The sequence below is a fragment of the Drosophila takahashii genome, chromosome 3R (assembly GCF_030179915.1).
Source record: "Drosophila takahashii strain IR98-3 E-12201 chromosome 3R, DtakHiC1v2, whole genome shotgun sequence".
NCBI classification, from domain to species: Eukaryota; Metazoa; Arthropoda; class Insecta; order Diptera; family Drosophilidae; genus Drosophila; species Drosophila takahashii.
This window is the reverse complement of record NC_091681.1, coordinates 15,588,644-15,601,344: the sequence shown is the minus strand read 5'-3', so window position 1 is coordinate 15,601,344 and position 12,701 is coordinate 15,588,644. Positions and strand designations below refer to the sequence as shown.

Below are 12,701 nucleotides of genomic sequence, written 5' to 3'. Positions count from 1 at the left end.
ATTTTTATAGCAATCGACTCTCCGTTTTCATTCACCAGTTTTTGTTGGCTAAGCCAATTTGAATTTTTTACACTATTCAAAATTAAAGTTAATTAATTTTTGTTCTAAATTTAATGGATCTAAAAAAGGTTAAATAAAATGTTCTAATAATTTTTATAATTCTTAGATTTGATAAAAGTATGATATGAGCCGATATGATCAATGTAAAGTTTATGATTTAAACATATCAATTTGAAATTTTGATTAAGTTATTTAAAAAAAATTAAAAAATATTTTAAAATACAAACTTTAGTATTTTTTGAACAACTAATGTAAAGTAAGATAAACATTTTATTTATTCCTATCAAACTTATCCATTGAAAAATAAAATTTATCTGCACATATCAATCTGATCTTTTGTCAATTTTTTCCCTGTATACTTTAAGTGGTAAGCTTATTATTTACCATTATGTATTCCACATTTTTTAATGTTAAGCATAAGCGATTATTTGTTGGCTAAATATGGGATTATTTTCCCTATTAATTAACATAGTAATGGTACAAAGTTAGTTATCTTTTTTTTGGGTGCATGTAAAACATGTCGAACCGATTCGAACTGAACTCGAAATGCGGCTCACTGGGAAGCGCGTGTTTTGTCGTTTTGCCCGCACGTGACCTGTGTGAGCAAGAGTGGTAACAGAGTGCCATTACCTTTCCTCGGGGGGAATACCAATACCATCCACCCAGCACTTTCCACTCTTTCACCCTCACGCATCACTTTGCATTTGCGTGCTGCGATTTGTGTGCCGTGTGTTGGTTAGTCGGAATCGAAGCTGACTTCTGTTGTCTCTTGTTTGTCGCTTGCCTTTTGTTATAGGATTTTAATTGACATATGCGTTTTTTTACACGATTTCCCAGTAGTTTGCCAGTAGGACCTTAAAACCAACCCAAACCACATCGACTGCATACTAATGTCTACCTTCTGCTTTCGAATTCTCTTTGCAGCAATTCCCCACGATGATGATGACGGAAACGACCGACTATTGAGTCTATTGGCCAAAAACACATCGACTGAAACTGAACCTGAACCCAAACCCAGAGGTGAGTTATTAGTTAGACTAGGTTCACTTAATTGGCCTCGCATGCGCTTCGATAATAATTAAAGCCGACAGCCCCAGACGTCTTGGATTATTGGCATTAGCACCGATTTTATGACCTCGCACGCGCTCCCAGCTGAAAAATGGTCCCGTGACTCTAGCTCTTCCCTCTCGGCATCATTGGCTTCAGAGGCTTCCGAGGCTTCATCAGCCGACGGATATACTTTGTATCTGTCCATAACTCATTTTCATGCTGTCGGAGTTTCTTCACTGTATTTTGGGGCTAAATTAGAAATAAAAGCTTCACCTTTGCTGATGCTTTTTGCATAAACACAAGAAAACCAAGGGTGGTAGGGGTGGCTTCAGGTTTTGTGGCATGTGGGGGCCATGTGAGCTGCCCTGAGAGCTTTCACTCGGAATCACTTTGAGTGATTTTACTACTTTTGATACGAACACGTTGCATTCGTGGCAAATAGTAATAAAAAAGGTAACCTGGGATAAATAATCAAAAGGAAAGCTCAGCCTAAAAGATAACATTTTTGTGAAAGTTTTTAAAAATATATTATTAAAAGATGGGATCCAAATTGGAATTTAGACTAGACCACTAGTCGTATACTTCATTTTTCATAAAAGCTAAAAAGAGCTGAATTATCGAAACCTAAAGATTTGTACTATGTTTTCTTGATTTCCCGTTTTTATTTTCAAATAAATTTCCTCATTTTTTTTAGCATTGCTTAGTGACATCAAGTTAGTCCTTTTTTTCTCTGTAATTTTATTTCCTAAAGATATCTTTTTGATCCACCCTCGAAGCTTTCGCCTGAGCTTTCCGACCCGCAGCTTTCACTCGCAACTCCTCTCGTCAGCTGTGTGTCCTTTTTGCCGAGCTTGCAGCCGAGCGACGCAAACTCGCGCTTCCCAAGTCAGTCTCCCAACGAACCTTTTGTGGCCCAGAACGCGCGCTCCTCGTCGAAAGTTGGCCAGAAACGCATTAAACGGCAGCGCGTCGGGAGGCGGCAGGCGCAGGAGGCGGTGGGCGGGGCTGGCTCGGTGCCACGCGCAATCCCAACAAAACGAAAAAAATAGCGGAAAAAGTAAAAATGAATTAGAAATTGTGCGCGCTTCGTAGCGTTACATAAACGTGGCATTATTTTCACCCACAAACCGACGCACTCACATGAAGTTTGGCCAAAAATCGTTTCGCGTCCTGCGAGAGTGAAATTATCCTTCTGCTGTCGTTGTTGTTTTGCTCCTTCGAGTTCGCTGTGGTCGTGCTGATGGTGCTCACGTATATTATGTAAATGATTATGTGCCAGAAACGGAGCGCTGCGACTCACGAAGACCAGACCAGACCAGAAAACCTTCGTCGTCGTCGTCATTTCAGTCGTTTCGTGAATGTTTTAGCCGAGATGTGGAGCCGAGTCCAGTGTTCATAGTCCATAGTCTATGGTCCTTAGTCCTGAGTCCTGAATTCTGAAAGCTGAGTTCTTATTCCGCCCTCCTGCTCAGTCCTAAAGTGGGCGGACTTTCGAGCGCTGTCCACCTTTACCTTCTTGTTTGGGGCTTACTCCGTCCACTTGGACACCGCAAGCACTAAAGTTTTGGCCAGTGAAAGCCTACGTTTCCATCAGGACCTCACCTCCGTCTGAAACTTTAGGACCTGTGCGGCTTACTTTGACCAGAAAGTACTCGTTTTGCGACCCCAATCCTAGCCAAAGTTGCTATAAAATCAGGAAAAAGAGGTTGAAATGGAAAGAGATTTTCAGAAGTATGCAAAGCATTAACAAGACGGATTTTTAATCATTTATGATGATTTTTTATTATTATTTATTAATATTGTTTTAATTCAACTACGGATATAGTTATTATTTCTAGTATAACTATAAGAACCTTTATTTTTCCGAGTGTATGCCCCTCTTTCGGCATCCTTCTTGCCTTTCGAAAATCCTTTTTTTTCGGCGACACATGAGTGGGACTGTTTTTGTGTGGGCGGCAGGCGGAAATACACACAAAGCGGTGCGGCACCTGCAGAATGTGGCAACAACGAGGACAAAAGGCAACTAAATTGTTGCCAAGTTCTCTGCTATCTTTGGCAGCTCGCTTGGCGGCTCCTTTTTAAAGCAATTTATTATGCCTGAAAGCGAATAATTTACAAGCACACACACCTCTGCTGGCTCTGGCTCCTCTGTAATGAATAAGTTATTTGAAAAATGTATCTACATATTTTGCCGGCGATATTATTATGCAGAAGGCAGAAACATGGCTGGCAAGGATGTGCCACTCCTGGCCACACGTATCCTGCCACATGGTTGCCACACCGCCGAGCGCTTAATACAAATCAAATTTCGAGCATTAATTCGACTAATTGGCGCTTGTAAAAGAGGGGAGCGCCCAGCCCGTGTTCGATGGTAAATTGAATGAAAAGCCCGTCAGGCGGTTTACTACGGTTTATTCAATTAAACTACCCCTTTTCGAACCCCATCTGTGGCCAGCCATGTATTCAAATGGTGACCATAGAGCCCTGAGTGTGGACACTGTCCATTGAAATTGGATTTCCAGTTGGGGCTTACTGTTCCAGCCAACTTTTAAAGTCTCTCACAAGCTAATCTCTCAAATGTTGGGAAATTTCCATAAAACATTGTAAGAATACAAATATCAATGTATTCCACATTTTAATCGCTTGCTCTGGCTTTTATTCAAGTCTCACGCAAACTTTGCAGAATATTTGGAATAATATTTGTTGTAAAAAGGTATTGTGTGCGTGCGTTCACTAATTAACTCGGAACTTAATCTCTTTCTGTAATTCCTTAACAATAGGTTCAGAGTTCTTTATAAACTATGATAATAGTAAAAGTCATATAAATTCTATGTAGTTTTTGGCTTTTATTAAGGTCTCAAGCAATCTTCCCTTAAATTGGCTTTTATTATAATAAAAGATAAATAATTTTGTAAGCACATTAAATGCAGTAGGTACCAACTTTAATGTGGGTTTTAATATTGATTTTAGAAAAGGAGTCCCAAAGAGCTGCACAACTTTTTCAGAAAGCGAAAGTTCTCTGCGGTTGGCCCCCATCAAAGAATTTTCTACTTTCTGTATGTTGGGTGTTGTCCGCAAAATTATTCCCAGATAATTGTGTTTGACTTAAATTAAATAATAGATGAGTTCAGTACAGGCACATCCCACATTTCCAGGTGAAATGAAAATTACAACTCTCGCCCATTTTCCCATTTCCACATCGCTTTCGAAAGAGAGAGAGTGAGAATGGGGGTCTGTATGCCCGATTTCTCACATGACTTGCCATCCTCCGCTTTTCAATTTTCGCAATTTCATAATTTTTCATAATTTTATAATGGCCTTGCCTAATTCCGCGGCTGCGGCACCCAGATTCGAGATGTTGTGCATTTCATTTGGCAATTTTCTCAGGCCCCTCGCAGTGCAGTGTAAAATTAGATTTGCACACGAAACTGCAATTGCAATTGGGATTCCACTTGCAATTGCAACTGCAATCAGCTGGATGTGTCTCCTCAACCTCCTTAAATCCACTTAATTTGGTGCGTGTTCCGCGGATTGCTGCTGATTTTGAGTTTTGCATGCCTCAGCAATTAAAAGTTGGACAGCCGATTCAGCAGGTAATTGCAAGCCGGCGGGCTGAGAGGCAGGAAGATATATCTTCCAAGGGGTAGAAAGGGGGGCGGGGTCGTAATTACAGAAGTCATTATGTCCCTGCGTCACCGATTTAACCGCCACTTTTTCCACCTGCGCGGCGAGGGGCAACAACTTCTGCTGTCGGGGCAAATGTCAGTGGCAAAAGTTTTTGCTAAACTGTTTGAGTTGTGCAGCCGCAAGCAAACTGTTTGCCAAACTCTGCATGACAGCCAGGCGGCGGCCTCATACATTGAGAAAATAACCATAACTTTTTGACTTTAACATTGGAACTTTCGTTATGAAGTAGGTCATGATCGAACATAACCTTCTGCCGACCAAATATTTGTGAAAATATTAAGTTAATTACTTTTCGGGGTCAATCTAGAATTTCCAAGAATTTTCTTACTGTGTATAATGCATGAGACAGCCCGAACTTTGGGCTCCTTCGACTCCTTCTAAGCGGAAAGTCAAGCAGTCAAAATGCATTTTCGAAATGGATTTATGGTCGGCCATCGGGGCGTATGGGTGATATTTCGGTTTATGGCCTAAACTGGCGTGCAAATGAAAATTGTCTGTATTGCCAGGTCTCCTCATTGAATTTACTCTGAATAAATTCCAGGAAAAATTCAAAAGGAACCAAACAAAGGTTCTTGCTGTGGGTCAAAAGTTGCAAATGTTCAAATTTATTATGGCTCACGAATCGTAGGAACCCTGCACATGGCGCAGGATATCTCAGTGCTCGTGTTTGTGACAGAGTGTTCTTATGTCTTTTATAGTTTTATGTGGAGCATAATCAATAACAATTTGCATTTATATACAATGGACTGAATGGACGGGTGGGACATCGGTTTCCCTTCAGACAAATACCCATACTCGAAACGAGACCCAAATATATATATATTGTACACAAGAACTGAACAGCCGAAAAGGAAAACAACAAATATCGCAACGAAATGGGGGAGCATACATACTATATAAGTAAAAGAAACTGGCTGTAAATAAAAAAGGAAATTCCACAATGCAGCGTGGGATAAAATATATTATGCGAAATGTGGGTGGGTCGAAGAATTAAAGATTCCTTAAGAAGATTCTTTGAAGTGTTTTACTACAGTAGATGAAAGCAAAAGTAAACAAATTACACATTTTATATTACTTTTTAACAAATATTTAATAACTTTAATGTTACGGGTTTCCCTTAAAGGAATTATTTTAGGGAACTTAACTGTTATTTTCTTTTTTAATTTTCCCAGATATTATCCTCTTATAGAGATATTTATAGCCCCGCAGAACTCGCCAAACTCAACGTAATTCCCATTACAAAAGCAGCAAACAATACCGAAAATCCAGCTTTAGTGGTGTCCGTACTCCTTTATGGCCTTCGATATGCTTTTGTCCCTATTTTTGGTCAACTCGTGTTACATTTTTTTTGCCCTATTCCTATTCCCGACAAGCTGTGCAAGAAAATGCCAAACAAATACACAATAAACAAAAGCGCTCGAACCCAAACACATAGTACCGACACACAAAAAAGCAAACTTTTTGCGACAACTAAAAACGGCAAAATATTTTTGCTTGTCTTTGTTTCCAGGAGGGTTTTTTCCGAGCGCGAGGGAAATGGGGAAAGGGAGACAGAGAGAGGGAGTGAGTGAGAGGCAGCCATAAACATGGCACACATCCTGGAGGCAAGGACTCGAGTGGCTTTTGTGCTGCTGCCAGAAGCGGAAATGGGTAACAGCACCGCATTCTGGATGCGAGTGAGTGAGTGAGTGGGAAGGATTTTCCAGGTTTTCCTCCTGCGTTCTCTCCCCCCCACCCCGCTTTTCCTTCCCCTGTGCGTGCCACGTATTTAAATTAGTATGCAACATGAATGACAGCCGCCATTGCCATCGCTCATGTTTCCCTGATAAACTCTTTGCGTCCTTGCCTTGATTTGAATTTTTAACTTGTGCGAGTCGCAAATGAAAGCGAGCATTAGCGAAATGCCAGCGAGCTCCCGTGATGGCCTGATGAAATTTTCCTTCAATGACTTATTCAGCTTCCCACGCTCACTTAGCGATTTTCCCCTAATGCTGAACTTTGGCTTCCTTTCGGCGCCAGGATATAGGCATCCGTGCCATTGATAATCACCTTGGAGACAGAGAACGCGCCGCGTTGCTGTCCTTTTTGCCGCCTGGGCTGCATTGACGCCTTCGCTGCTCCTCGAGAAGGACGTGCCCGGGCTCCTGATTGTGGGTTACAGCGAGATAGAATGGTATTGCACCCACCAGGAGGAGGATGATGATGGTGATGATGACGATGCATGCACGTCTGTTGCTCTCCGCTCGTTTGGCTTCTATGCCAATCAAGTCAGAGGCTCTAAGGACAACAACCCACTACTAGGACGACAAAAGTGAAAGCAACAAAATCTCCATCATCAAGTGTCATTCTGGGCAGAAGTTGACGCATACATAAACACACTGAGCCAAACTAGAAAGCTGCCTAGAATAGCCCTATAAATTGAGATTTCAAATGGATTCATTAGAACTGGCTTTTTGCTACAGTTATTATTTCCTAATAGGGGGTACTAAATAAATAAAGAATACATCTTCCGGTAGATTTTTGATAAGGAATATTGTAATTTTAAAAAATTGATATTTTTAATTTGCAAAATGTTTACAAATGTTGTTTTTATATATACCATTTTTTGTTTAACAAACAATAAAATATAAATAATTTTTTGAGATATTATACTGTTCCTTAAACAAATATATTGAATAGATCAAATCAGTCTTATTTTGCATATTTATTTAATAATTTTAAAAAAAAATTATATTTTAATAACCAATATTAATTAGTTAATTTTATATAGCACTCCTTGATTTTTCCCTGTATAATCCGGCTATATTGAGGCATCTGTCCGTGTGCATCTCTATCCATCTCAATGTGTCCCTCTCGTTCGCCCTCCTCGTACAACTATACCCATGAATATTTATGCCTTGTTGCGAGGACCTCCTCGTCGGAATGTTTGGGATGTTGTTTTGGGTTGAGAGAGGTGACGGGGAAGGGGGTGCGGTGCTCTAACCTAACCCAACAGCCGTTGTTCTTCTTCAAGAGCACACACTGTCTGGCAAATCAAGTGTGCAAGTTTGAATTGGGGCGGCTGATGTTGCTGCTGCCGGGCTTAAATGTTGTTTAAACAAAACTTTGATTCCATCATACTTGGCAAAGTATTCAGTAAACCAAAGCCTCATACCCATACCCATACCATTTGCATATTGCATCTTTCGAAACTTGAACTTTGGACCAAAATCCAATTTCCGATGGCAGGTCAGGTAACTGCGAAGCCCCGAGCTCTTGGAAACAATCCACCAACAATGCCGGCTTCAATTAATAACCCAAAACCAGGGATCGATCCATTTCTGATTTATGCTAGCCATCGGCCACAGAATCGTTATGATTTCAGCTTAATGCATCGCCTGCAAAAACAGATTGCCGTCGAATGCCATTAAGCATTATCCGCTACTCATACATGCACACAAACACACAGCACACACACTCACACACTCAATTTAATGATTGATTTGAGTTTAATTGCTTTCAATTGTTTTGCGGAATGCAAATGCAAATTTTACAATCGGTTGACTGCCCAGGAAGATCAATAAGCAATAAGCAAACATTTTTGCGCCCCTCTTAAAATGACGTGTGAGCCGAGGCGATTTGTTAAAGTACCGGCCATTCTAGCCTCGGGCAAATATTATGCAACACTTTTGGCCCAAATTCGCATACCCTTAACATATCTCCTTGTGTTTGTATCTCCGCCCATTGACAACTCATCAAAGGCAAGGCAACTCATCAACTGGCAAGGTCATGATGTGCCAAATACCCAGAGGGCTTTCAAGAAAATGGCGAAAAATAAAAACCAAAAGTACACAAGAAGGTTTTTGCAGAGAGAGAAATAAGATAGAATGTCTTTAAAGTTGGTCTAGTATTTTGTAACCCCTTTTTCTTATAAATAAGAGTGAATTTCAAGGAAAAGACTTACAAAATACCAACCACTTTCATTGACAATGTTTTCTTTCCACATATAAGTAGTGTTCCTGGAACCTAAGTTTTTTTCCGTGTTGTTCGATCTATGTGTATCTCAATAGGTGGGCCACTTCTCCCCAATGTTCCCGAAGTTTGTCACACTTTCAGCCGGGCGCTCAGATATTTGCCGTCTTCTTTCTGTATCTCAACTTTTCGCTTTTCTTGTTTATTGATTTTTCCTACCCATACCAGACCGACCCACCCAAGTTTTGTTGTACTTTTCTCACATTATTTATTGCTCCACTTGGGTTTTCTAGAGCTTTAACTACTTTCGAATCTTTTGCTTGATGACTATTTATAATTGCACTTAGCGTATTACAAGAGTCGCGGGAGGAAAAACGAGGAGAAAAAAGGGGGCAGGTCTCAATACTAATTAAGTTGGCCAGTTTCAGTGGGCCGCCTTTTCCGACTCTGACTATGGCCAATTCAATGTGAAGTGGCCTGGTGGAAGTTTTTGGCTGTTGGCTACCTTCTCTCCCTTTTCCCTTCTCCCCTCGGCCTGAGTGGCACTTGTCGTTGGTGGTAATGACGTCATTGCGGACAGTTGGTGGCTGGATTGCGGGTCAACTCCCCAAGCAGGTGTGTCTCCGGTCTTTAGAGGTGTGTGTGGTTGACAGACAGGCTGTTGCATATGTCACAGCAATTAAATTCCAGCTAAAAATAAACAGGTCCCCGAAAAGTAGGCAAAAGTCCTATCCTATCAAAACCCCCATCAAGATATACTTATGACCTGACAGGCGGTCACGACCTGAAATTATAATTATACGTATCACAAAAAGCTATCAGAGATAATGGAATTCCACTGCGCATACCACAGGTCGTATGCGCGATTTTATTGAAATTCCCGATCGAAATTGGGAAAACTCGCATGCCAATCAAATGCCAAACAAAGTTAATGGAAGCTCGATTATCGACATAGTTTAGCCGTTCATCATCATCATTTTCGGTCAGCTTTTAAATATTTGAACATATGCATATGAGTGAGAGCAAATAAAAGGCGGAACAAAAGGGAAATTTCCTGGGGAACTCCAGTTTCGGAATAAACACACACATTGGCCAGATGACCTCTAATCGGTCCTATTGTAATTTGTTATATAAATAAGCATAATATGCTGTGTATCATAACCATCGGCCCCGTAGTTTTTGGGGCCGTGCTGGCCGGATGCCAAATTTATATCAACTTTCAGCATAATATTCACCATGGCATACATTATATGTAGGTATAGAATATGTGGGCCATTTATATGCACATATTTTTTTGGCACATTCTTGTGCCCTCCCCGTTGTGTGCATAAAATATTTCTGTGGTAATTTTTCATGCTCACATTAGCGGCGTCTGTCAACCGAAAAGCGGGAAAATGTTGCAACATCAAGAAGCTGCAAGGCAGCCATTTCCCTTTGCCTCCCTCGCCAGTCAACCCGCATAAATAAATAAAACCCAGCTCAAGGGAGCCCAGAGAACGAGAAAGAAAGAGCGACGAGTCCTGCCGTTTAATCGGTATTGATTTTGTATTGTTGTTCCGCCGCCAATATTTTATTGTGCGTTTTGCTCTGGGCCACGTCTTCCTTCGAGTTTTCAGCTCAGTTCTCAGCCATTGCGCTTTTGGCAAACGCCAGGCGGTAATTGAAAGCCATACAAATTGCGGCTCGGCTAGCAGGCAATTATAAAATTGTTTGGCCAAAGTTGATTGTAGCGTAAAATGGTCACGGGGATACGAACTACACACTGGGCCAAGGAATAGAAAAAGTCTGGCCATCAATGGCCGTTAACACCGGATCAATTGCTTATTTATTGCGCAACATTTTCAACAGGACTTTGCTTTTAATGCCACGAGTCAAGTTTCAGGCACTAAGAAAAACTACAAAATAATTTATTGAAATGGATACTATTATTTTTTTATTTTTCTTGAATTTTTAAACGATTTTAAATAAATAAAAAAAGCCATGTTTTTAAAATCGCCTTAAAATGTTAAAAATATCTGTCTAAAAGTATGCAGTGAAAAAAATAATTGTTTTTCAGTATGAATTCATGCCACTTTTGTGTTAAAAATATATTGTTGCATACTTTTAGACACATATGTTGAAGTTTAAAAGTGATTTCGTAATACCAGCTATTATTAACTTTATTTAGTTTTTTTATTATTTTAATTTAAAGTGATGTGAAAACCAGTCATTTTTCTCTACCTGCTTCGATTTTTATGGTAAGGGATTCATTTAATGCCCAGACAGACAGGATCGAAGAGAACAGAATGGAATAACCCGGGCGGGGACGAAAAAATCAACATTTTTGCCCTTCCGTTGGACATGCACTTGCATGTGCCGGAGCTTCAATAAAGGCAATCCATAATTCATTTGGTTAAATGCATTCGACAACGGGCTCATTGCAGATGCATCTAGCCGTGCATTCCGGCCTGCATCTGCATCTCATAGTTCTCGACGTTAAATTGCATTAAAATTGTCATTCGATAGAGCGGTTATCGAGTGTTTGGCCTCCCAAATGTTTGCCGTGTGTGTCGTATCTGGGATTTGTCCACTCGATTCGTTTGCTCGCATTAAAACCGAATTCGTGTTCAATATTCGACAAGGGAATTATTGTTTCCTTGGAGATGATTTATTTTTTTTGTACACAGTTTTGGGGAGGTTTCAAATTCGCATTGAATATGCAAAACATAAACAAATTTCAAGCAGGATCAAAACAGAATTTAATTAAATTGAGTTTACCCACTCTACTCGAGAAAATCAATATGAAAATTAAGCTTTCCTTTCTCTTTGACTTTTCGGTTTTAGTTTTTCTGTTCTTTTGTTCAATTTTTTGTTCTTGACAATTGCCGCCGAGCGTCGACAAATAAATCTGCGGTCCGCCTCCAATAAAAATAGACACATTCGCAGTTTCAATTGCAACTAGACGGCGGCGACTGCAATTTTCGTTCCTTTTTTTTTTGGTTTTCGGTGCCCCCCAAAAAGTCTGAGGCACACACGCGAAAAGGCAACGCGAAAAAAGAGGCCGCCGCATTTCAATCGAAAAGTTTTAATTGAGTTTTTGCAGCCAATCGAATAATCAAATCAAAACTCATTACAATAAAAGCGAAAAGGCGGGTGCGAGAAAGAAAAATTAGTGCAATTCAATTAAGGCAATAAGGCCAATTAAGTTATTAACGCGATTTAACGAAATACACGACAAACCAAAGCAGAAAAAAAGTGCAAAAATGTTTGGCTGCATCTATCAGCTTTGGGACTGGTGAGTAGCGTAAATCTCGTAGATCTCTCTCGGCAGAGTACCCTCTTTCCCCATTTTCCCCACACCATCCCCATCCCCCTCGCCCCTTCCGATTTCCCATTTCCGCGCAGAGAAAATGAGGCCGGCAAGGTCAGCCGTGTGTTTGTGGCCGGAGCGGCGACTGCAGTTAATCAATTACGGTCAATTACGCGCGAAGCCAGTTGCATTTTCCGCGGCCTCCGTGTCTTCCGCAGCTCGCGAAGGAATTAACCCCTTGCTGACATATTTGTGACATTTTTGAAATATTTAGCTACGCTTAGAAATAGCCATTAAGCTGAGTTTACGAGATGATGTCATTGGAAAGAAAATAATTCTTTAAATATATTTTAAGGTCGATACAAAAATAAATATAATTAGCTAGGGTTATTAGCTGTACAAAATCATCGGATTTTTAGGAGAGTCATATTTGTTGACAGAATTACAAATAAATTATTATAGGGAATTAAAAGAAAAAAACAATAAAAAACTCTTGTATTTTCCAAAAAATTTTAATTGATATTTATAAGACCTTTAATGGAATTAGCAACAAAGATAATCTTAAAAAAAAAATTAAAAATATCGCTAAAAATCTTTTGTGACTAAAAATAATATATATTTTTTTAAAACCGGGATTTAGTAACATTCAACTTTTTGTGCCCCA

General features: G+C 40.1%; 1 protein-coding gene across 15 annotated transcripts in view; it reads left to right on the top strand.

The window, feature by feature from the left end:
- Positions 1–12,701, top strand: part of kmr (kramer) — a 54,903-nt gene that overhangs the window by 21,748 nt on the left and 20,454 nt on the right. For 5 of the 15 annotated variants that reach the window (XM_070217764.1, XM_070217763.1, XM_017145786.3 and 2 more), the window contains exon 1: positions 11,852–12,022. In XM_070217764.1, the coding sequence (XP_070073865.1) occupies positions 11,991–12,022 (32 nt within the window). In that variant the 5' untranslated portion in view covers positions 11,852–11,990. Of the gene's footprint in view, positions 1–984; positions 1,081–11,821; positions 12,023–12,701 lie in introns of those variants that run through there. The other 10 variants (XM_070217756.1, XM_070217754.1, XM_070217755.1 and 7 more) reach the window with 7 other exon arrangements.